The following is a 20,242-nucleotide window of genomic DNA, read 5'->3' as shown; positions in this document are numbered from 1 at the left end:
TTCACGAAAAAGAAGTCCATGTCTTTAATGCTGGATCAGTGCGGGAGGCTAAGTCAAACTGAATGCTTTGTTCTAACTTCCTATTTAGGTTAGCGATTATTTTTCTCTCTGCAGTTGTGAGAACTGTGGGGCCCTGAGCAGACCTTCCATCTGGATTCCAGGCGGGGGACCTGCCAAGAGTAAATGGCCTTGTTGAAAAGCAGATGCAGATGTAATCAGCGCACACCCACAGGCTCTCCGTGAAGGTGTGGCTGGAAAGGCTGAGAACTAAGAACCCCCACCCCTCAACAATGCTAATAACCGGCTCTGAAGAGATGGCCGCAGCCTCCGCCATCACCATCCGACCTGTTCCCTCCTCGATGTACACTAATAATTAACGCTCAGAATGTGGGCACTCTTGGTGGCCTTTAACAGCAGGTACGGCCCCACTGTGGGAACGGCAGCACTGTGCCCACAGCTCTTTTCCGACCGTATGCCTCACTTACGCACAGACCAGGCTCCTTAAGTGATTGCCTACAGATGTAGAAGAATTTGTTCACTTATGAACTATCAATCTACCTACTAGAAAAATTAGGTGAAAATAAGTAAATTACTTGAGATATTTTTTTTCTTTGTTCACTTAATGCATTAAAAAAAAATCCCATCTAGGAATTTTAAGCATGACTTATAACACTGATGTTAACCTTGTTTTTTGCTTTTGTTTTTTAATTTACACAGTAGAAATGTATTACAACAGGCAAAGAAAGCAAAACGTTTTATATGAAAGTCCTAATGCCACTTTCTTTTGGGGGAATCCTTGTCTATCTATAATTATGTGGATTTTTTAACATTCAAAGTATTTCAGAAGACTCGAGTGCTACAAGTATTGTTCACATTTAGATTTAGTTAACTGCAGCAAAAATGTACCGAATTTCTTCTAGTCGTCATTGACACTACTATGCTATTTAAAAACACGGGAAGTTAGGTACCTCTTTGTGTCTGCTTTCCCAGAGCATAGCTGAGCAAAAGAAAAACTTCCTGACTTCAAAGTATTACAATTGGGTTGGGGATGTGGTTCGGTGGTACAGAATTTGCCTGGCATGTACAGGGTCTTGGGTTCGATGGAGAGGAGGACAAAAGAGGGAGGGGTGGGTACAGGGGGAGGAGAAGGGGGAGGAGGAAGATTTTTGGAAGCTTGCTACTTGAGAGAACCACGCCAATGCTTCTTCTGTAAAGTGACTAGTTTTCCCAGGAAGCACCACCTTCTAGTTTATCTTACATGCTGAGCTGTGTTAAAGTGAAATACAGCAATGCAACGCTTCCTAGTTTGTTGAACACAATCCCACAGGTGCTGGCACACTCAGCCTACAAGCTACTATATACATCTTTGGAAATTCCAAGTCTGAGCTGAGCCCATTGCTCACAAACACTGTGAGAAATAACTGAGCTGTTCAGACATGACCACTGGGGTTTGCTTCTCCTTAGAATGAGAGCAGACAGAGCTATGTTGGCCTGCACACAGAAGCTGTAAATGCTAACTCAACACTTTCACACTGTGGCCTCTTTTCAGTAAAGCTTCCAGAGCAATGTTTTACTGTTTGTTTATTTAGTGATGCTGAGCATAGGAGCCAGAGCCTTTCACATGCTAAGCAGGAGTCCACTACTGAGCTTTAGAATTTATTTTTAAAGGTTGTTTTGGTATCTGTAAACAAGCAGCTTGCAATGTATCCTAACGTTAACGTCTAGAAAACGCTTGGTGTTCTACACCCTTCATGGGCTCATATACATAGAGTATCGATCAATAGTAATGGGCAGAGCAACAGGAGATTATTCATATTTAGAGTTCCTGAACGAAGACCACCCAAACTTCTGATTTCAATTCCAATTTCAGTATTGACTCTCATCCCTTTAGATTCAAAGCCTTTGGATGTTCAACTAGCAAAGGTTGCATTAGCAATCTTTAAACATCATCCTTACAAAACCCACAAAAGCCTCAATTAAATCGTTTTGCAGGCCGATTCAGGCACAGCAGGGGTGGTTTAATAAACAAGGGCAAACGCTGCGAAGAGCAGCGCAGCACAGGGCTCGGCGGCGTCTTTTTATTCCAGGCAATATCATTTAACCGACTCAAATGTGTCTTGTTTCTAAACCCACGCCGGTGAGGGAAGGGTGACTGGGCAATCTGTTCTGACCGAGGGTCAGAGGGGAGGATCCACAGGCTGTCTGACCGGGGCGCACGGCCGCCGCTACTCGGTTCCGAGCCCCCACTTAAAGGACGGTCGCCCGCCGGGCGGTGCGCCCTCGGCACAGGCCCCGCCGCCCTCGGGGGCGTTCGCGATGCTGGCGCGAGCGTCGGCGCTCGGCCCGCCGCCCCCAGCCCTCGCCCGCCCGGTACCTCGTCCTGGCCGCGGCCCCCGCCGCACTGGTGGCAGCCCAGCAGCTCCGAGACGGCCAGCGAGGCTGCGTACGCCTCGTTCGCCGCGGCCAGGCGCATGTCGGCGGGACAGCAGCTGCCCCGCTCGCTCGCTGCAGCGCCCGGTCAGCGCACGCCGGGGGCGGGGCGGGCGGCGCGGACAAACAAGCCGAGGCCCCGCCCGCGCCCGTCACTCCACCGCCGGGAGGGCGCGCCCGCCAATGCCGGCCCGCTGGGACTCGTCGCCCCTCCTCTCGGCGCCGGGGGCGGGGAGCCTACCGACCAGGCCAGCAAAAACAAGCCTGAGGGCCAAGCGCCCGGCACAGAGCGAATACTCAGTTTGGGAACCGGGCTCGGTGGGTGGAACCCTGGCTGGAAGATGCATCCTGCGCCGGGGACTCAAGGAGAGGCGAACCTACCCTCCCTTTCTCGGGCTTGGACTGGGCATTTACCTCCAGGCGATCAGCACCGTCCCCCAGACGGGTCCTGGCGACCTCAGGAGCAATCCAGTTTTCCTTACCACTGAAGTTCACCTTCTTCCTTTCTGATGCTCAAACGACACAGAATACAGAAACAGGAAACCATGGCCTATATGCAATGTAAAATTTATTTTGGGCAAGCGATGTAGAAACTATAAGTATCACTTTCCTTGGCAGCAAGTCTCCCAATTGTCTTTCCCCAATTCAACTGTATTCAGTGCCGTTACAATTTCTAATATTCCCTCACAAATACCCTGTGTTACAAAGAAAAAATCTCTGTGAAACTCTGAAAAAAAGAGTTTAGGACATAAATCACTAACATTCTTAGATCCAGAACTCAAAGCTTCTCGTCTTGTGCCATTAATATTTCCTTCCTTTGGTAGCTTTATTAATTTCTTAAGAGAAAAAAAAAAACCTGCTAAATTAGCTCTCTTTTCCCATGCTTGTGTTTTCAAAAGCTTACATGTTCATGTTAAGAAAAGAAAACTTGGAACACATTCGTGGAAATAAAGCTTAAATCACTAAACACTGACACAACTAGGACTGCAAAATGAAAATAAGTTTCAGTCTTGGGAGTTGAAGTTACAGTGTGTCAGAGAAAGACAAAATTGCACTTTCAGTTCTTGAATGTTCATATTTTGAAAGTCACAAGTTAAAAATGGATACTCTTTATTTCTCTTCTGCAGGTAGGACCAATGTTGCATTCACTTAGAGCACACACACACACACACACACACACACAATCTTTTCTTCTTTATTAGCTAGGAGAAGCAATGCACATTGGGTTAATGTTAATAAAAGAAAGGTGGCAGGAAGGTCTAAGCTCTCTTCCACTGAAGAGCCGCAAAAATAAATGGTACAATCAAGAAAAGTACATGAACATTGATGACTCTGGAATTGTCAAGCTGTGATTTTATTTTCTGAAGTTATAGTTTTAGTTTATCTAGTAGAGTATGTCATGTTTATTATATTAAAATTGTCCTTTAATGCAAAAATAGTGATGCTTACCTTTCTATTTACAAGACACAAAGGAAAAACATGAATTTATCTGATTCTAAGATGGTTTAAAATAATTATGTATCAAATTAAAGCTGTATATTGCATATATAGTATCTAATACTTAGAACTTGATACATATTTGTTGAAAACATAGTTCAGCTGGAATAGCCATCTCCTAAAATTATGCAGGACTTCAGTGGAGGGGCTGAGACACCAACCCAGCCACAAAACCTTGTGGATAAGCCACAACTTATCCTGACAACATGTGCAGGGGTAAAGATGGAGCAGAAATTGAGGGAAGGGCCAACCAATGATTGGTCCAACTTGAGACCCATGCCATGAAAGAGAGCCCACCCCTGACATTATTATTGATATTCTGTTATACTTGCAGAGAGGAACCTAGCATAACTGCTATCTGAGAAGCTTCACCCAGCAAGAAACAGATGCAGAGACGCACAGCCAAACATTAGGCAGAGTTTGGGGAATACTGTGGAAAAAGGGGAGGGAGGATTAGAGGAGCCAGATGAGTCAAGGAAACCTACAGAATCAACTAACCTGGGCTTCCGAGGGCCCACAGAGAATGAACCGCCAAAGAGCATGCATGGAATAGATCTAAGCTCTCTGTACCTATGTAACAGTTGTGCAGCCTGGTCTTCATGTAGGACTTCTAACAAGGTGCTATTAGGAGCAGGGCTGCCTCTGCCTCTGCTGCTTGCCTTTGGATCCCTTTGCCCCAACTGGGCTGCCTTGTATAGCCACAGGGCAGAAGATGAACCTAGCTTTAATGCAGCTTGATGTGCCAAGGTGGGGTGATATCTGTGGGGGTCCTCCCCTCTTCAGAGGAGAGAGGAGGACGGGTGCATGGTGGGGAGGGAGTGGAAGGAAAGGAGGGAGGGGAAACTGTGATTAAGATGTAAAGTAAATTAATTAATCAGTTTAAAAACAGCTCAGATATACAGAACTAAATTAGAAGCACCAGGTTTTTTCCAGAACGTTTCAATTATTTAATGCTGTCTTGCATGAAAAGAAAAATAAATTTAACTTACATTCTAATATAGTAGTTTACTGAGAACCTTCAAGCTAGTAAATGTCCAAGATTCCTTTATGGTCTCTATAAAGACTGACCTAAATATTTCCAAGAGTGCTAACTTCTGCTCTTTTGTATACACAGTCGCTTTATTGTCCATTAAAAAACATTAAAAAGCACTGCCCTAAATAAACCTACCGTGAGCACGTATTAATTGTCCAGGAAATAACATGTGGCTTTCACTTCTGGGGGTCTTTTTCCTCTAAATCATTTCATAGAAAGTTTGTGTTTACCTAAGAATTTCACTTCTTGCGTAGGCCAGAAGTCATACTGAAGGTGCCCAGTTTTGGATATACTGAGCATGTCATAACCACAGACTGAAAAGATAAGCATCCTGAGCAGGGAGCAGGCATGGTGAGGACTATAATTTCCATATTTACTGAGAGTTTTCAGCATAGGCCAGGAGCTATTTTTTTAAAGTCGGCTATTTGAACATTTCACTTCAACATTTCGTTCCCTTTAGGAAGAATCCTGGCATCTGATCAAAGAAGTAATAGAAATTTCCTTTCTTTTAAAAATGTTTTGGCCAAGTCACGAGCTGTGTCAAAGTGAGACTCATTTTCTCTGCACATGTCCTTAGCATAAAGCCCTCTGCCTTCATCTCTTCAGAGACGAGCTGCTACACTTACTCAAAGCAGAGTGGCACCAAAGGACTTGACCCTGGCTTTGAACTATGAAATATTCAGAGTCTAGGCATGGAGTGATGGGTCAAGATAAGCTTTCCGGAGGAAGGACACCTTGGATAGGGCTGGGAGGATTACAGAGGTCTTGGTAAGAAAACTCAGGGGAAGCTGTAGGAACATGGAGGCAGTCCTCAGCCAAATATCCAGCATAAGCAAAAAGCCAGCTGCAGCACTCTCCTAAGGAAGCCAAACGAAGGAAACACTGGGTGTGGAGCTGGGGGGGAGGAGTACTAGGAGGAGGCAAACAGGCAAGTTTTAGGTTCTGTATCCAACTTTTGCTAAGGAATATGAGTTTTATTCTTAAGGGTACTGGGTGGTTATTGAAAAGTTTAAATGAAAGACTAAACACCTGCATTTAGCTGAGGTTTAGAAAAATATACTGGATGAGGCAAAATGGGGAGCAGAGATATGCCAGAGAAGTTAAGACAAACATGGCAAGGCAGGAGGGCGGCATCAAGAGCAAGGAGAATGGGAGCAGTGTCGGGAGGTGAAGGAGATTTCTGTCCCAGGAGGTGGGAATATGCTCCTGGAGGGGAGCAAGATGTCTCACTGAACTCTAGCTCTTGGAGCCTAGGAGATAATTCCCCAATTATTTGATCCCCTGGCCAAGTGTCTTTACTGAACTCATTGGGTCTTTTAAAATTATAATCAGCTGGGCATGGTGGCACACAACTTTAATCCCAGCACGAGGTGTTAGTTCACAAGCGGACGCACTAGCCCACTCCTAGGTGGCTTAGCTGCCTGTATGCCATCCTCAGTCGCCTCCACCAGGGACCTGGGAATAAAAGGACCCCTGTCCTTCTCTCTCTCTCTCTCTCTCTCTCTCTCTCTGCTCTCCTTCTCTTGCATTCTCTCTGCCTCTGTTTCTCTCCTGACCCCATGTCTCTCTTTCTCTCTCTCTCTTCACCTCCAAGCCAATAAACTCTTTCCTATCAAATGTATTGTATTCATGGCATAATTTTTATATAAATACTAACACTCGGGAGGCAGAGGCAGATGGATCTCTGAGTTCGGGGACAGCCTGATCTACAGTGAGTTCCAGAACAGCCAGGGCTACACAGAAAAACCCTGTCTTGAAAAACCAAAAAAGAGTAAGTTCTGGTTTATAAGATCACTTCTGCTTACTAATTTTGTTAGAAATATTCTCCTCCAACTTGTATCTTCCTGTTTTTAAATATAGAGCTGTCCTGCCTCTTTTCAGCCTCATGTTTTGGGTACACTGACTTCTTTTCAACACTGAAGTCAATTTTAATTATTCTTACTTGATCTGTATTTTTTACTTCTTCAGCTGAATTTTCATAATTATATTACTTTAAAGCAGCAAGACTGATGACCAATCTTTGTTTTTGCCTCTTATTTAAGGCTTAAGTTGCCAAATGTTTCAAGTCTCTGCACGAAAAGAGTTAAAAATATGGGCTATTACCCATATTTTTGTAAATAAATAGTTGTAAATAAATAGTTTTCTAAAAAGCCTTGTGGTCTTAAGTCATTTTCACCCCCAAAAATTCAGTGTGTTAAAATATATGTTTGGATTACCAAGGCTGCTGATAAAAAGATCACTAACTTATCGGCTTCCACGTGTCAGACAATAAGTGCATTTATGTACACAGCAGTTTCCATTACCTACTGTTCAAACCTGTGAAACAGAAACTCAACGAACCATGAGTGACTTGCTAAAGGTCATAAAAGCAGTAAAATGCAATCTGGAATTAGAACTTATGTCTTTCTGATTTAAAAACAAACAAATACCTCCAAACAGCAGTCACTACATGAAGCTGTTTCTTTTAATGAATATAAAGTTAACATTTTGCTGTTACAAGAAAAGAAAGCAGGCAAAGAAGCCTTACTCCTTTGTCTTTACTTGGGTTGGGATCAGGGAGGTGAGGGTGGCTATGGGTGATTCTGGTCTTTTCTCCCAGCTCTATTCCTGTTTCTCCTCCCAGCGTTTCTTCCCAGACCTCTCTGACCTCATGCTCTCCAAATTATCACAACTATCTCGCTGTGCCCACTGGACTCTCTGCACAGTACCTGCATTCCACTTCTAATAAGAGGAAGGTCTCAGGACCTAGGCTAATTCACAACATTTGTTTTGAGTGATAGACAAATTATCTAGGTTGTCTCAAAGACCACACATCTGCTAGGCTGGGAATGCTTGAGCTGCAGCCATGGCACGTGAGGTCTGAAGTGGTGGGTCCATTGAAACCCTAGCTCAGCCAGGAGCGTGACAAGGAGGTCAAGGTTGTTTTGTTAAAGATTTGGAGACTTGGGGGCTGCCATATGTCCTCAGATGCAGGCAAGCTCAGCTTGGCCCAGGTTTAGTTCTGTTTTCAGTCTCCCCTCTCCTCCTTGGGAAGCCACAGATACTTCCATGCGCTTTGATTTCTGGGCCTGCTTTCTTTCTTGCACTGGCAAGACGAAGTTCCCGGCAGCATGTATGGCTCACTTGTTATGTCAGGCAGGTACAAGCAAGTCAGACACTGCCCTGTGTACAGACCATTGTCTGACAAGATTCCTGGAACACTCTGTAACAGAACTTGCCTTTAAATATCCTCAGGGCCATCTAGGGTGAGGTGATAGGAAGGCAGCTCTGTTGAGAGATGAAGTTAAACAGCATTCATTTAGAATTAGAGCAGTCTCTTCTCAGCACACTGGGTTAGAAAGAAATGGACATAATCTGAAATAAGTTCGGGAAAGAGGTGAATGTGTAGGCATTGACAGTCTTTTATGACTCTAGTTGCTATGAGAGAGCAGGTAGTTTGGGGCTCTGCAGAGGGTGTTAAGTAAGGTAGTCATTAGGAGGAGGGGGAAAGAAGGAGGAAGGGAGGAAGAAGGAAGAGAGGAAGGGGCTGAGGAGGACAGGGAGAGGAGGAGGAGGAAACCCAGCAGCCCATGAGCCTCTCTATTAGCTACCTGTTGTCCTCCCCAGCTAGTAATGAGCTTTAGGATTTAAAACTTTTATTTCAGAGATTCTTATTTTAATTTAGAAATTCTACTCTTTTCATATAATTCCTGATTTTATCAAGGATTCTATGTTTCTAACAGAGCATGATTGTGCACATCTATAATTCTAGAACTCAGGAGACAGAAGCAGGAGGATTCCAAGTTGGAGGCTAGCCTCTTTCTAAAACACCATGATAAACTAAATAGAGAGAGAGAGAGAGAAAAAAAAAAAGCCTGTGCTTTAGGCCAATTAGAAGCTGTCTTACGCACTTACACACACACTGTTTTGTGGCCTAAGGTCTATCCTGTGGCATGTAGGCATGCTATCTACTATAAACAACACCTTCAACCCTCACATGATTTTTTCTTGGAATTGACTTTCCTCAGAGTCTACTGCAAATGCTTACCAGCACTGGGCTAATGAGGGTGCCATATCAGATGCCACTAAGAATTCTGCATCTGGACAAAATAAAGCTTTTCCTGTCATCTCTATGAGCACCCATGTAAACATTCTTGCTCATGTATCAGAGATCAGGGCACAGATCCTTTGGAGTTTTTCATTTGTTTTCTTTTCTTTTGGGGTGGGGTGAGGTGGGGTCAGGTGTCACCTAGCTCAGGCTATCTTCAAACCTTTGACGTAGCCTAGAATGCTCGTGACCTTTTTCCCTCCTGTCCGCATCTCCCAAGGGCTACTGTTCTAGGCTTAGAAAAGGATCATGGCTGTCCACATCGCGTTGAGAAAAACCACAGTTACAGATGGACTGTTGCAGCAGGTGGGTATTTCCTCTTAAGAAATGTCAGGAGAAGCTGAGGCACATCTGTTTGCTTAGCCCCTGGGCCTCGAAGCCCAGCACATCTGTATTTGAGTGCCAGAGACATGAACTGCATACTCCATCATGGTTATTTAGGGTACACTTTGGCTTCTGCTTCCTCAGGGTTTAATTTTACAAGAATGATAAAAGAATGCAAGTTGTTGTCTGAAATCAGTAATTCTCTATTTTGTAACCGCTTGTGGATCAGTTGAACTGCGAGGGGCTGAGAATGCAAGGGAAGCTATCTGAGAAGCTCTAGGGTCTGGCTGTCACTCAGTGGTAAGTGCTTGCTTAGCATGTGAGGTCATCAGTTCAAGGCCCAGCACCACAAACGGCTCAGGATTTCACTCAAAACCTCAGTAAATAAGCTCTCCCCATGTGCGGGTAAGAAACTGTAATTAAACCTAGAGGGTCACACACAAGACAACATGGAAGTGGGAGGGAGAATCACTGAGAAGAGAGCTCCAGTGGGAGAAGAACGAGGCAAGAGAGGGGAAGAATGAAGGAGTGTGTATGTATGTGTGTGAATATGACTAAAACTTGTTACAGAAATGCATAAAATTCACCCAATAAAAATTAAAAAATAAACAAAACTAATTATCTGTGTAAACCCAGTTTTCTCAATATCATGAGCTTAAGTAAATTCATATTCACAGTTTAATTCCAAATTGCCAACAACATAAATTATTCTCATCATTCTCACTGATTGATCTGATAGTTAATTTAGCTTTATTCCTACTTAAAGAAGCCATTTGCTCATAAAACACCACAGTGTTAGACATTATGAAAGAATTTGGTAGCATTGCTTGATTAAAGGATGTAAGTTTAAAATGTATTTGAATTCTGTTGTTTTCTGTCTATGACACAGCTCATGAACTGTACCCTCAAACTCAGAACGGGTTTGGAGGATCCAGGCCAATTTGTAGCTCTTTAGATTACTCACCCAAGGCTTGGGTCAGGGCTTAAGGCCCAGAACTGCTCCAAGGGCTTCTACAGGCTCTAACATACTGTTGGGGAGGGCTAGCCTGCTGGGCAGGGCTAGCTCAGTCTCATACCACCAATGCCAAAGAGCCTGAAAGAGAAAGGGCTCTGGGGTCACAACAGTGCACAAAGGTCTGCTGAGCCATGAACAACTGTAACCTGCCCTGAAGACTGTCAGTCTTCCTAGAAAGAACATTATTCACGTTTTCCTCCTCAAGAAAACAGGAATAAAGTCAGCCCCTCCCTTCAGTAACAAAGTCCTAGCATGGCTATTTATATCCTTTATGCTACATCATAAAAGTTTGACTTCAATATTATGAACTTAAAAAATTCATATCCTTTTCTTAATTTCAAATTGCCTAAAACATAACTTATTCTCATCATTCTCTGATATAAATATATAAAAATATATAAATAAAATATAAAGTAATTACTACTTTATGTTTCATGGTATATTTCAACTGGAAAAACAAAAACCAAAAAGATAAACCTCTGGATTCTTACTAATAAAGATATTAATGACATCCAGAAAGTCTTTAGTATTTATAATAGGTGTTTTTAATGTGCTTCCTCTCCATGACTTAGAACTTCTTTTATGTCAGCAAATCCAAACACATTTAAGCAATTTACATAATAGTATTTTAATCTGTGCACCACAAACACAAGCAGAACTTTAAAATGTTAAGATACTGTATGCTAATTTTAGGGTTAAAAGCAATTCTAAACTTCAAAAGATGGGGTGGGGGTGGGGCCAGGGGAAAAGAGCAGGCAAAGCCACAGGGTGCAGTTCAAATGGGTCACCCTCAACTTTTTAACTTTCTCTAAGAACAAAACACAGGCCTAGCAACACTTCAGCCAATCACAAAGCAGACAAACAAGAAGGCCTTAACTGCTCCAGATACCAATGAGGTCCAACCTTCAATTTTTTTTTCTTTTAAATTATATAGTGTCAGATGTCAGGGCAGAACACAGCAACTTATACAACAGGATACACTGTCCCAGGTTAAAAGTAACTGACAAAAAAATCTCTTCATCGACTCTTGACAATATATAAAATACATTAATATCATACTAATAATGTACTTCATCTTCACATAGCATATATAATATACAGTAAAATTGCCATTAATGCATTTTAAATAAAAATGGAGAATTTGTGGGAAATTTTCTTCCTTAGTACAGACTGAAAATAAGAGTAAGAATCTCTATAAGAAAAGATTCTTTTCTTTTTAAACTCCCTAACAACGCCTAAAATTCATAATGGGAACTTGAATAATAGTCAATAGTCTACGCCCAAAAATATAAGACACGGAGGTAAAGCAACCAGATACAAACACAACCTTCAAAAGGGACAAAGAAAGGGTACAGCATGGTTCTGTTGTTTTCCTCGTCATTTCCACTGACACATGTCCTCCTCCAGGAGATTCCCTGAGGGTTCTGAAGCGGTTCTCAATGTGTTGCTGATGTTATGGCATGAAGAGTTCAAACCTCAGCATGTCCTTACCCTGACAGGCTAATTTACAATACAGACAGAAACAGAGGTGAACAGTTTCTCTCGCTTTGCTTTGGCTTGCCCAATTTAGAAAGCATTCTAAAGCAGTTTCCAGTATTTTCTGTGAAAATCTTCAAGGGCTACATTTAACTTTCTTTATTGTTGCATGCATGTATGTACATGCATGTACATGTGTGCTGTGGGCACCTGTGCCATGGTGAAAGTGTGGAGGTCAGAGGCTAGTTTTTTGGATTCGGTTCCTGCCCTGCTACCTGTACATACATCACGGGGTGGTGGGGTTATGACAGGGGTTGAAGACGGTAATTCAAACTCAGGTCTCACAGTGTGCAGAACAAATGCCTTTGCCTGCTAAGCCATTTCACTGGCCCCAAGTTTCTCTTGAAGTGCTGTGAATCCTTTGCTGGGGACATGGCTGGTTGGCCTGGCATGTAGGAACCCTGAAGCATAGCTACCTCCCCAATCCCACCCCTGCCAATTGCTAGTTTTAGTCCCCTAAATTGTAATATTTTAAGTAGATTGGCTTGACTTGTTGTGATCATCCATTATTTCCTAAATTTGTTAGACATGTTAAAACACAGGTTTGCTAATAATAGTGCAGGCTGCAGTTTAAAAAAAAAAAAAGAAGCATGTGATATTTTCCTTTGGTATGTATTCTACATCCACCCCCAAAGGGTGGGGGGAACATAAACATTGGGAAACACTAGCTTTAGCTTCTAGTAACGAGTTGACATATCTTTGTGTCGTTCTCCCCATAGCTGTCACTGAGAACTAGGCCATGTTAAATTAATAAAGAAGGTAGCGTTGCTATATTATTTGGAAAAGAGACGATCTATGTGAGACTCAAATTTTCTTTGGGCTACTAAACCTTAATAACTTATTCATTTAAACATTACTAAAAATTTTGGCAATGCTGCTCCAATTTATTACATAGTCAACAACTGTTAGGGAGTTATATTATGGGTTAGGTTGTTTCTTCCAGTTTAAATTCTTTGAGAATAAGATAAATAGATTTTTCCCTTCTTTTGTTCTTTTTCTTTTGTCTTATTTTTAGTGGTATATGGGGCTTGACTCTCAGGGCTTTGGAGATGTTAGGCAAGTGCTCTTCTACTGAGCCACATTTCGAGCCTTTGGTTTCTTTGCTTAGGATCTCACCAGGTAGTTCAGCCGGCCTCAAGCTTGCCTCCCTCTTGTCTTAGCCTCAGTTTCTCAAGCATTAGGACTACAGGTGTGAGCTACCAGATACAGATACACCGCCAGGTTCTCTTCCTTCCTCTTTTCATTTCCTACAGTGATCTGCCCACATGAAGTAGTTTTGCTCCTTATGGGGCTGCCTGGGCTGAAGACTGCTTTCAGTTCCAAAGGCAGAGGGGTGCAGAGGGCTGTGGGCATGGTTCCACGCTATGCCGAAGGCTGGCTGCTAATGCAGTGCTCAGAGAAGAAAGTACCAGCTTACACTAGACTATGATGGGAGGCTTTCGGGGTAAACAGAAACTGTATTTTATAGTTTCCGACCTGATAATGTTAAGAGAACAGCGAAAATATGTGTAGTTAGTAGGTACTAGCACCGCTGGCCTCTTACGTCTTTTAACGCAGTTAATGCTGACAGGAATACTTTGGCACGTGCTGTCTTCATTTAGAAAAACAGAGAACCAGAAGTGGAAGGTTAGTAAATACTCTGGCCAAATCTGCACAGCCAGTGCGAGGCCTGACTCCTGAGGCTGCTTTTTCTCCTCTATTCTGCTGCTTATCTTCTCACTGTGACTATTTCAGTGATCATGTGACTTCAGGAGAGACATGGAGGGACAGTACGCTTTTCTCCATCAGCCTTTCCTATTTCTCCTGTGGTACTTTCTGTGGTATGGATGGTGTCTATATTGTTTAATTACAATTTTGTTAGATGTATTTAGTTCTTACTTACACAGCATTCTGCCTATGTACCAGCAGAGGGCACCAGATTTCACTATCAATGGTTGTGAGCCACCATGTGGTTGCTGGGAATTGAACTCAGGACCTTTGGAATTACAACCAGTGCTCTTAACCTCTGAGCCATCTCTCCAGCCCATTTAATTACCTTTTTATTGCTTCATTTGTATGTATGCAAGAGTCTGCTCTCTCCTGCCACCACACATGGGTCCTGAGGATGGAACTCAGGTTGTCAGGTTTGGTGACAAGTGCCTTTGCCCACTGGGCCATCTCCCCAGCCCTATATACAGTTTTAAGGCAAAGGCACAGAGAGTTCATGAACGTCTTTTGTGAGAGTGCATTCCATTTCAGATAAAGGGTTTGGAGGATTATGTCTAAGGACATATGTTTATCTTGTTTTGGACTATTTGCCACATATATGTAAGAGTCTAAAATTCATTTCTCACTGTGTTACAGGTGCTGCATATAAAACCCTAGGGAGAAGCCAATGGGGTTGGGTCTTAAAAGAATAATTAAATGAGTACAACTGTTTTTAGTATAAACAAAATGTAACACTGTTTATCAGAGGAAAACAGGGATGAAGATGTAAATTAACAAATAATTATTAAAGTTATTTTACAGATTTAAAGTACGAGAAAATACTACAGTCTCTAAGCATGGCAGTGTCTATTCAAAGCAATGCGAGAATTCAGAGTGAGTTTTTGGTAGAATTAATCTAGTGAGCACAAATGTGTATACAAATGCACTCACGCTCACAGATACGCACCACTTGATATGATTCCCTGCACTTTTGAAGATGGTAATGTGAGAAATTACCTGTTGCTATAGACATAGAATTTCACTGTACTCTAACTCATTTTTAAAAATAATCTCAGAGAGAATCTAACAAATAAGTTAAAAATGACAACGTAAATGTTAGAGGATATACATGCAAGAGTAAACATATCATACTCAGATGAAAAACCTTTGCTCTGCCTCTCTGGGAGACAATCCACTTTTACTTGACAGAGACTTTAACAAGGGGCAGGGAAGATGGCTCAGTGGGCAAAGCGCTTGTCATGCACACAGCAGGACCAGAGTGGGGATCCCAGCACCCACATAAATGCCAAGTCGGTGTGGTGGCTTGTCTGTGATTCCTGCACTTATGAGGCAGACACGGGGATCCCGGGATGAGCTGGCTAGCTAGACTAGCCCAACTGGCAAGCACTGGGTTCATGAGAGAGCCTGCCTAATATATAGACAGATGGGGAACACACCCACTGTCAGCCTCTGGCTGCCCAAACACAAGTGGACACGCACGCACACACACACACACACACACACACACATGCACACACACACACGCACGCACGCACGCACGCACGCACGCACGCACGCACGCATGCACGCACACACATGGCAAAAGAGAAAAAAGAAAGAAAGAAGAACACTCTAATAAGCTTGCTTATCCAGTTTCTAAGCACACAGTAATTTAGAAGGAAGCATCCAGTCTCCTCTGATGGCAGAAGAAAGAAAGGACAGTCAACTAATGAGGGAAGAGTCAGGAAAAATACTCTTAAGCATTCCCAACAGTACCACTATCTCACCGCTGAGGTTAAAAACAGGTTCTGGTAGTTTGAACAGGCATGGTGCCCACACACTCATGTGTGTGAATGCTTGGCCCTTTGGGAGTGGCTATATTGGGAGGTGTGGCCTTGTTGGAGGAAGTGTTAGGCTTAGTGCATCAGTCTCCTGCTGCCAGGCAGATCAAGATGTGGAACCTCACCTACCTCTCCAGCACCATGTCGGCCTCCCACATCAATAATTAATCACAAAAATGCTCTACAGATCTGCCTACAAGCACACTGGATGGAGGCATTTTCTCAGCTGAGCTTCCTGCTTAACTGATTACCTGAGTTTGTGTCAGGCTGGCAAAAAACTAAGCAGGCAATATAATCCAACTAACGTGCGCTTTGCTGAGCCACTTTGTGCTTTCAGTGAGGTTCTCAGATCTAGTCAATCTGACAGAGAATGTACATTCTTACTAGTAAGGTAATCAAGGGCTGGAGAAACAGCTCACTGGTACAAAGCTTGTCTTAGGTACCCAACCCTTAAGATGTTAAGCGCCCTTCACCTACAAGTGAGAGGTAAAAATACAACAGGCTTTTAACATGGCCACAGCCTTTCCTAATACTCAAGTCTCTCATTTCTATGTTCATTACCTCTGATTTTCTAGTCTCCAGTCCTGCAATATCATGAGCAAGATAAGACCCCAGCTCTGAAACCCTCAGAGCCTGACAAGAAAGCCACTGCCAAGGTCTTCTCTCCCAAGAATCTGGCATAAGGAGAGGTATGACAAGAATAAGGAGAATGCGTTCTGAGAGAAATGGACAAATGTTGTAGGATTGTCAGTGCCCACAAAGGCCTGACCAATGCTTTATGCCCAGAGCACTTCATCATGGCTCACATCACTAGCAATCCACTCTTCTCTCTGTACGTGGAGTACCCCAGGGAGGAGGAGAAGCCTCCAGTGGACCAGCGTCAAGGCCTCTGAAAGGGTCTCCAAAGGCTCTGCTCCAACTGCTCAGGATGCTTTCCTCTCAACAGATGAGACAGGAAAAGACTACACACACACAAGAGCTGGCTTTATGAGAAATGTGTCACAAAGGAATAGTATGTCCGAATCCCAAGATGTTAAGGACTTGGAGGACCCATAACAATTCACATTAATGGACACAGTTCTACATAGGAGCTATGGAACAAAAAGCAAATGGGGATTAGTGTCATGATCCACAAGTTAATTTCACAGGGTGCCCTGCACAATTTCTCCTAAAAGCCTTGTGAGACAGAGATTATTCACATACTACTCTTGAAGATGATGGCAGAGGTACAAGTCAAAGGCAGGTTTGTTCTGATTTTGGGCCCTGTGTTTTACCTTTCCAACACCAAGTTTAAAATGGAGCCTGTTCCTAGGGAGTGCACAATTCACAGAATTGACCACCACAAGCACAGAAGCAACTGGAGGAAAACACTAGGTGATGTGTAAATGAAGGAGTAAAAGACAGAGCTCAGAGAGGAAAGACAGAGAGAAGAGACATGCCAGGTGAACAAAGAGGCAGGAAGGAGATCGTCTTGGCTGATGTGGGTACAGTGGAAACCAAAGTCAGTTGTAGGGTACTTAGAAAACTAGCCAAAGAAATTAGATATGACGGGTGGCAATGATGAAGCAGAGCTGTCCACGGTGAGCTAAGAGCAAAAGAGATGAGTATGCATCTAAGGGAGAGCACGACCCTAACTACCCCTAACTACCTCCCCCCCACCCCTCAGCCTCATCTCCATCCCACAAAGCTTCAGTCCAGCTGTGGACTGATACTTGCCTGCATACGTTATGTTTTCCCTTTTCTAGATTTGTGTACAGGCTCTTCCCATGTGACTTCAAGTCTTTTCACTGAAAGCCTCCTCACTGCTCAATTTCAGCCTGAAGTCGGTAGACAGGCTTGGAGACCCTGCTCCTCCTTTCATTAGTTAGTTAGATCTTTCTTGAGTTCACCCGCTGAGCATTTAGCTCTTAACACTGTGATTCCTTTCATGTAGCCAGGCTTCTTGCAAGCCTGGGGGCTCCTGGAAAGAAGGAGGGAAGGAGCCTGTCTCTCTAACCCTGGATCCCTCAGCACACCATGCCTGTGTGACAAGAACACGGGCTTAAAGTACTAACTTTCCCCAAGGTTATATGGACAGGTGGGAAGACAGATGACACAGGCAAGCAAGTTAAAATAGAACGGTAAGCAGATGGGAGGATTGCCTCAGTTTCCATGCCTGCATACATGTGGTGCACATAAATTCATTCAGATACACACACATTAATAAAAAAATAAATCTTTTAAAATTAATTACCAATCAGAAGAAAATTTACTTTTCCAAAATGTTTTGCTTCTGTCTACTTGAAAACTGAATCAAATACAGAGGTGGCAGTGTTCAAGGCAGCTTTGGAAGAGATGCTTATAAATGAGGTAATTTTCATTGTGACGATTCACTTGCAGATAAATCCAGCTGTTTGGGCCATGATATGAACTTATCTTCAGAGCTGAAAGCAGCACAATGAAGCAGAGGGTATCAGAATGACACATGAAATCTGGGCTCTGACCTCAAGGCACTGTTCTACCTCACTGTACCTTAGACATTTGTCATCTGTAAACTGAGGTGCCCTAAGAACACAGTGTGGCAATCTGCTAAAGACAAGCCAGTTACTATACAACAGGGCCAGGATGTTGGCACCTTCACACTGTCAGGTTGCCATCTACATGAGAAAAAAATAATTTGTGATAAACTAAGAACAAGCATTCATTTAATATTGCCTCCCATATTCCATTGTGTTTCCACAGAGCAATAAAATGGCACACAGATGGACTTTGCTGTTAATCATTTATAAAGTACACTGGCTCAGTGTATTAACAGTTGACCTGAACAACCCAGGTTCCAAGGATGAATCCAATCTTAAATGTCTCCACCCACACAGTGGGGAGAAGCAATCCAATGAGAGCCACAGGATTACATAAGGCATACAGTGACTCACTGGTGGTCACAAACTGTTACCTGTGGGAGTACGGGCCTGTAACCCCAGTGTGGGAGATTGGAGACGCGAAGATCCTGGGGCTCAGGATCCAGGCAGTCTAGTAAACTCAGAAGCTCCATGCTCAGTAGAGAAGGGACAGCTGATGTCTAACTTTCAGAAGGGTACAGAAGGGTAAGTAAACCCACATGCACGTATGCACACATATCTAACACACACACACACACACACACACACACACACAAATACATATCTTCCCCCCTCCCCCTGTGTAGCTTTGTTTGTCGTGGACTTGCTTTAGAGACCAGGCTGTCCTCGAACTCACAGTGATCCACCTGCCTCTGCCTCCCTGAGGCTGTGGAAGTTTATAAGAGCCGGAGCAGCAAGACTGTGTCTTCTAGATATGACAGAGAAGCTCGCCATACACTCTTACCAATATAGCTGCTTAAACAGGACCCGAATAATGACAGCACCAGCTGACCTACGGGGGGGGGGGGGTGTGTGTGTGCTTCATCTGCTATGGCCCGACTCACAGACGAAGAGCTACAGGCAATTAAGGACTGCTGAGGGAGGGATTAGTCTTCCCAAAGGTGAGACCCCTGAGTGATTATCTAATAACAAGTAACCCTAAAAACACATATATATATAACATTAATAATGAAAAAGAGGCCATAAATTTGAGAGGGAATAGGGCAGGGCATGGGAGGGGAAAGAGAAAAAAAATGATGTATTTCAATCAAATAAAATAATAATTTAAGGGGTTGGACAGATGGTTCTGTGGTTAAGAGTACTGGCTGCTTTTCCCGAGGACCCAGGTTCAATTCCCAGCACCCACATAGCAGCTCACAACTGCCTGTAGTTCCAATTCCACGGGTTCTGACACTTTCACAGACATACATGCAAGTAAAACACCAGTACACATAAAATAAAATATATAAATCACAATAAATAAATAAATCTTTAAAAACTAATAATTTTAAAAATATCCTGACTTCAGAGCACCACAGCAAGCATTCCTTTAAGGCCAGCTGAATTTTGTTCTGTTAATTTGTTCCCCATACACCTGTATTTTTCTATAGGAAATTCTATAATTTTCTATAGAATTTTTCTATAGGATCAAAAAAGGGGCTACACATAAAAGAATGGAAGAAAGCTCACATATGGGGTGGCAGGAAGAACCTTAGGACTCAGTAAGGTGTGGAGGGGACCTACGGGGACAAAGGCAGAGATGTGACTCCTGAGCAAAGGACAGAACCAGAAAAAAAAGAGAGAGAGAGAAAGGAAGGAAGCAAAGAAGGAAGAAACAAACAAACAAATCAGAACCTTTAGAGCAGTGGTTCTCAACCTTCCCAAAGTTGTGACCCTTTAATACAGGTCCTCGTGTTGTGGTGACTCCAACCATGAAATTATTTCATTGGTACTTCCTAACTGTAACTTGGCTACTGTAATGTAAATATGTGATGTGTGACTCCTGTGAAAGGGTCGTCTGACCCCCAAGGGTGTCACAAGCCACAGGTTGAGAGCCGTAGCTCTAGAGCATAACCTTGCCACCATCACTGTCAGGTCCTCCGTGCCGTGGCCAGGCAAGACCTTCAGAAGCTCCCAAAGACTGTCCACTATTCCCCCAATACAGGCCTCACACAGATGTCCACCCTCCACGAGCTCTCACTGGAGATTCTGCAGAATGGGAAGAAACAGAACCTTACTGGAATTACAGGAGGGAGTGAAGAGGAAGAGGCAGGGGGTAGATTTGATCAAAATATATTGGACATGTGTGTGAGATTCTCAAAGAATAAGTAAAAACTTATTTCAAATGCTGAGCTATATATATATATATATATATTTTTTTTTTTTTCACAGAAGCACTATTAGACTGCTAAGACT

The 20,242-nt window shown here is 43.2% G+C and overlaps 1 protein-coding gene across 2 annotated transcripts in view; it reads right to left on the bottom strand.

Annotated features, from left to right (window-relative positions):
• Sesn1 (sestrin 1) overlaps positions 1-20,242 on the bottom strand; it is an 87,564-nt gene that overhangs the window by 19,618 nt on the left and 47,704 nt on the right. The window contains exon 1 of one of the 2 annotated variants that reach the window (XM_021649054.2): positions 2,375-2,531. The exons of the other annotated variant lie outside the window; for it this stretch is intronic. Within the exon in view, the coding sequence (XP_021504729.1) occupies positions 2,375-2,473 (99 nt within the window). The 5' untranslated portion in view covers positions 2,474-2,531. Of the gene's footprint in view, positions 1-2,374; positions 2,532-20,242 lie in introns of those variants that run through there. 2 annotated transcript variants of the gene reach the window in all.

The sequence above is a fragment of the Meriones unguiculatus genome, chromosome 20 (assembly GCF_030254825.1).
Source record: "Meriones unguiculatus strain TT.TT164.6M chromosome 20, Bangor_MerUng_6.1, whole genome shotgun sequence".
In the NCBI taxonomy this organism is placed as follows: domain Eukaryota; kingdom Metazoa; phylum Chordata; class Mammalia; order Rodentia; family Muridae; genus Meriones; species Meriones unguiculatus.
Note: the sequence above shows the minus strand (reverse complement) of the source record. Positions and strands in the feature narration are given on the sequence as shown.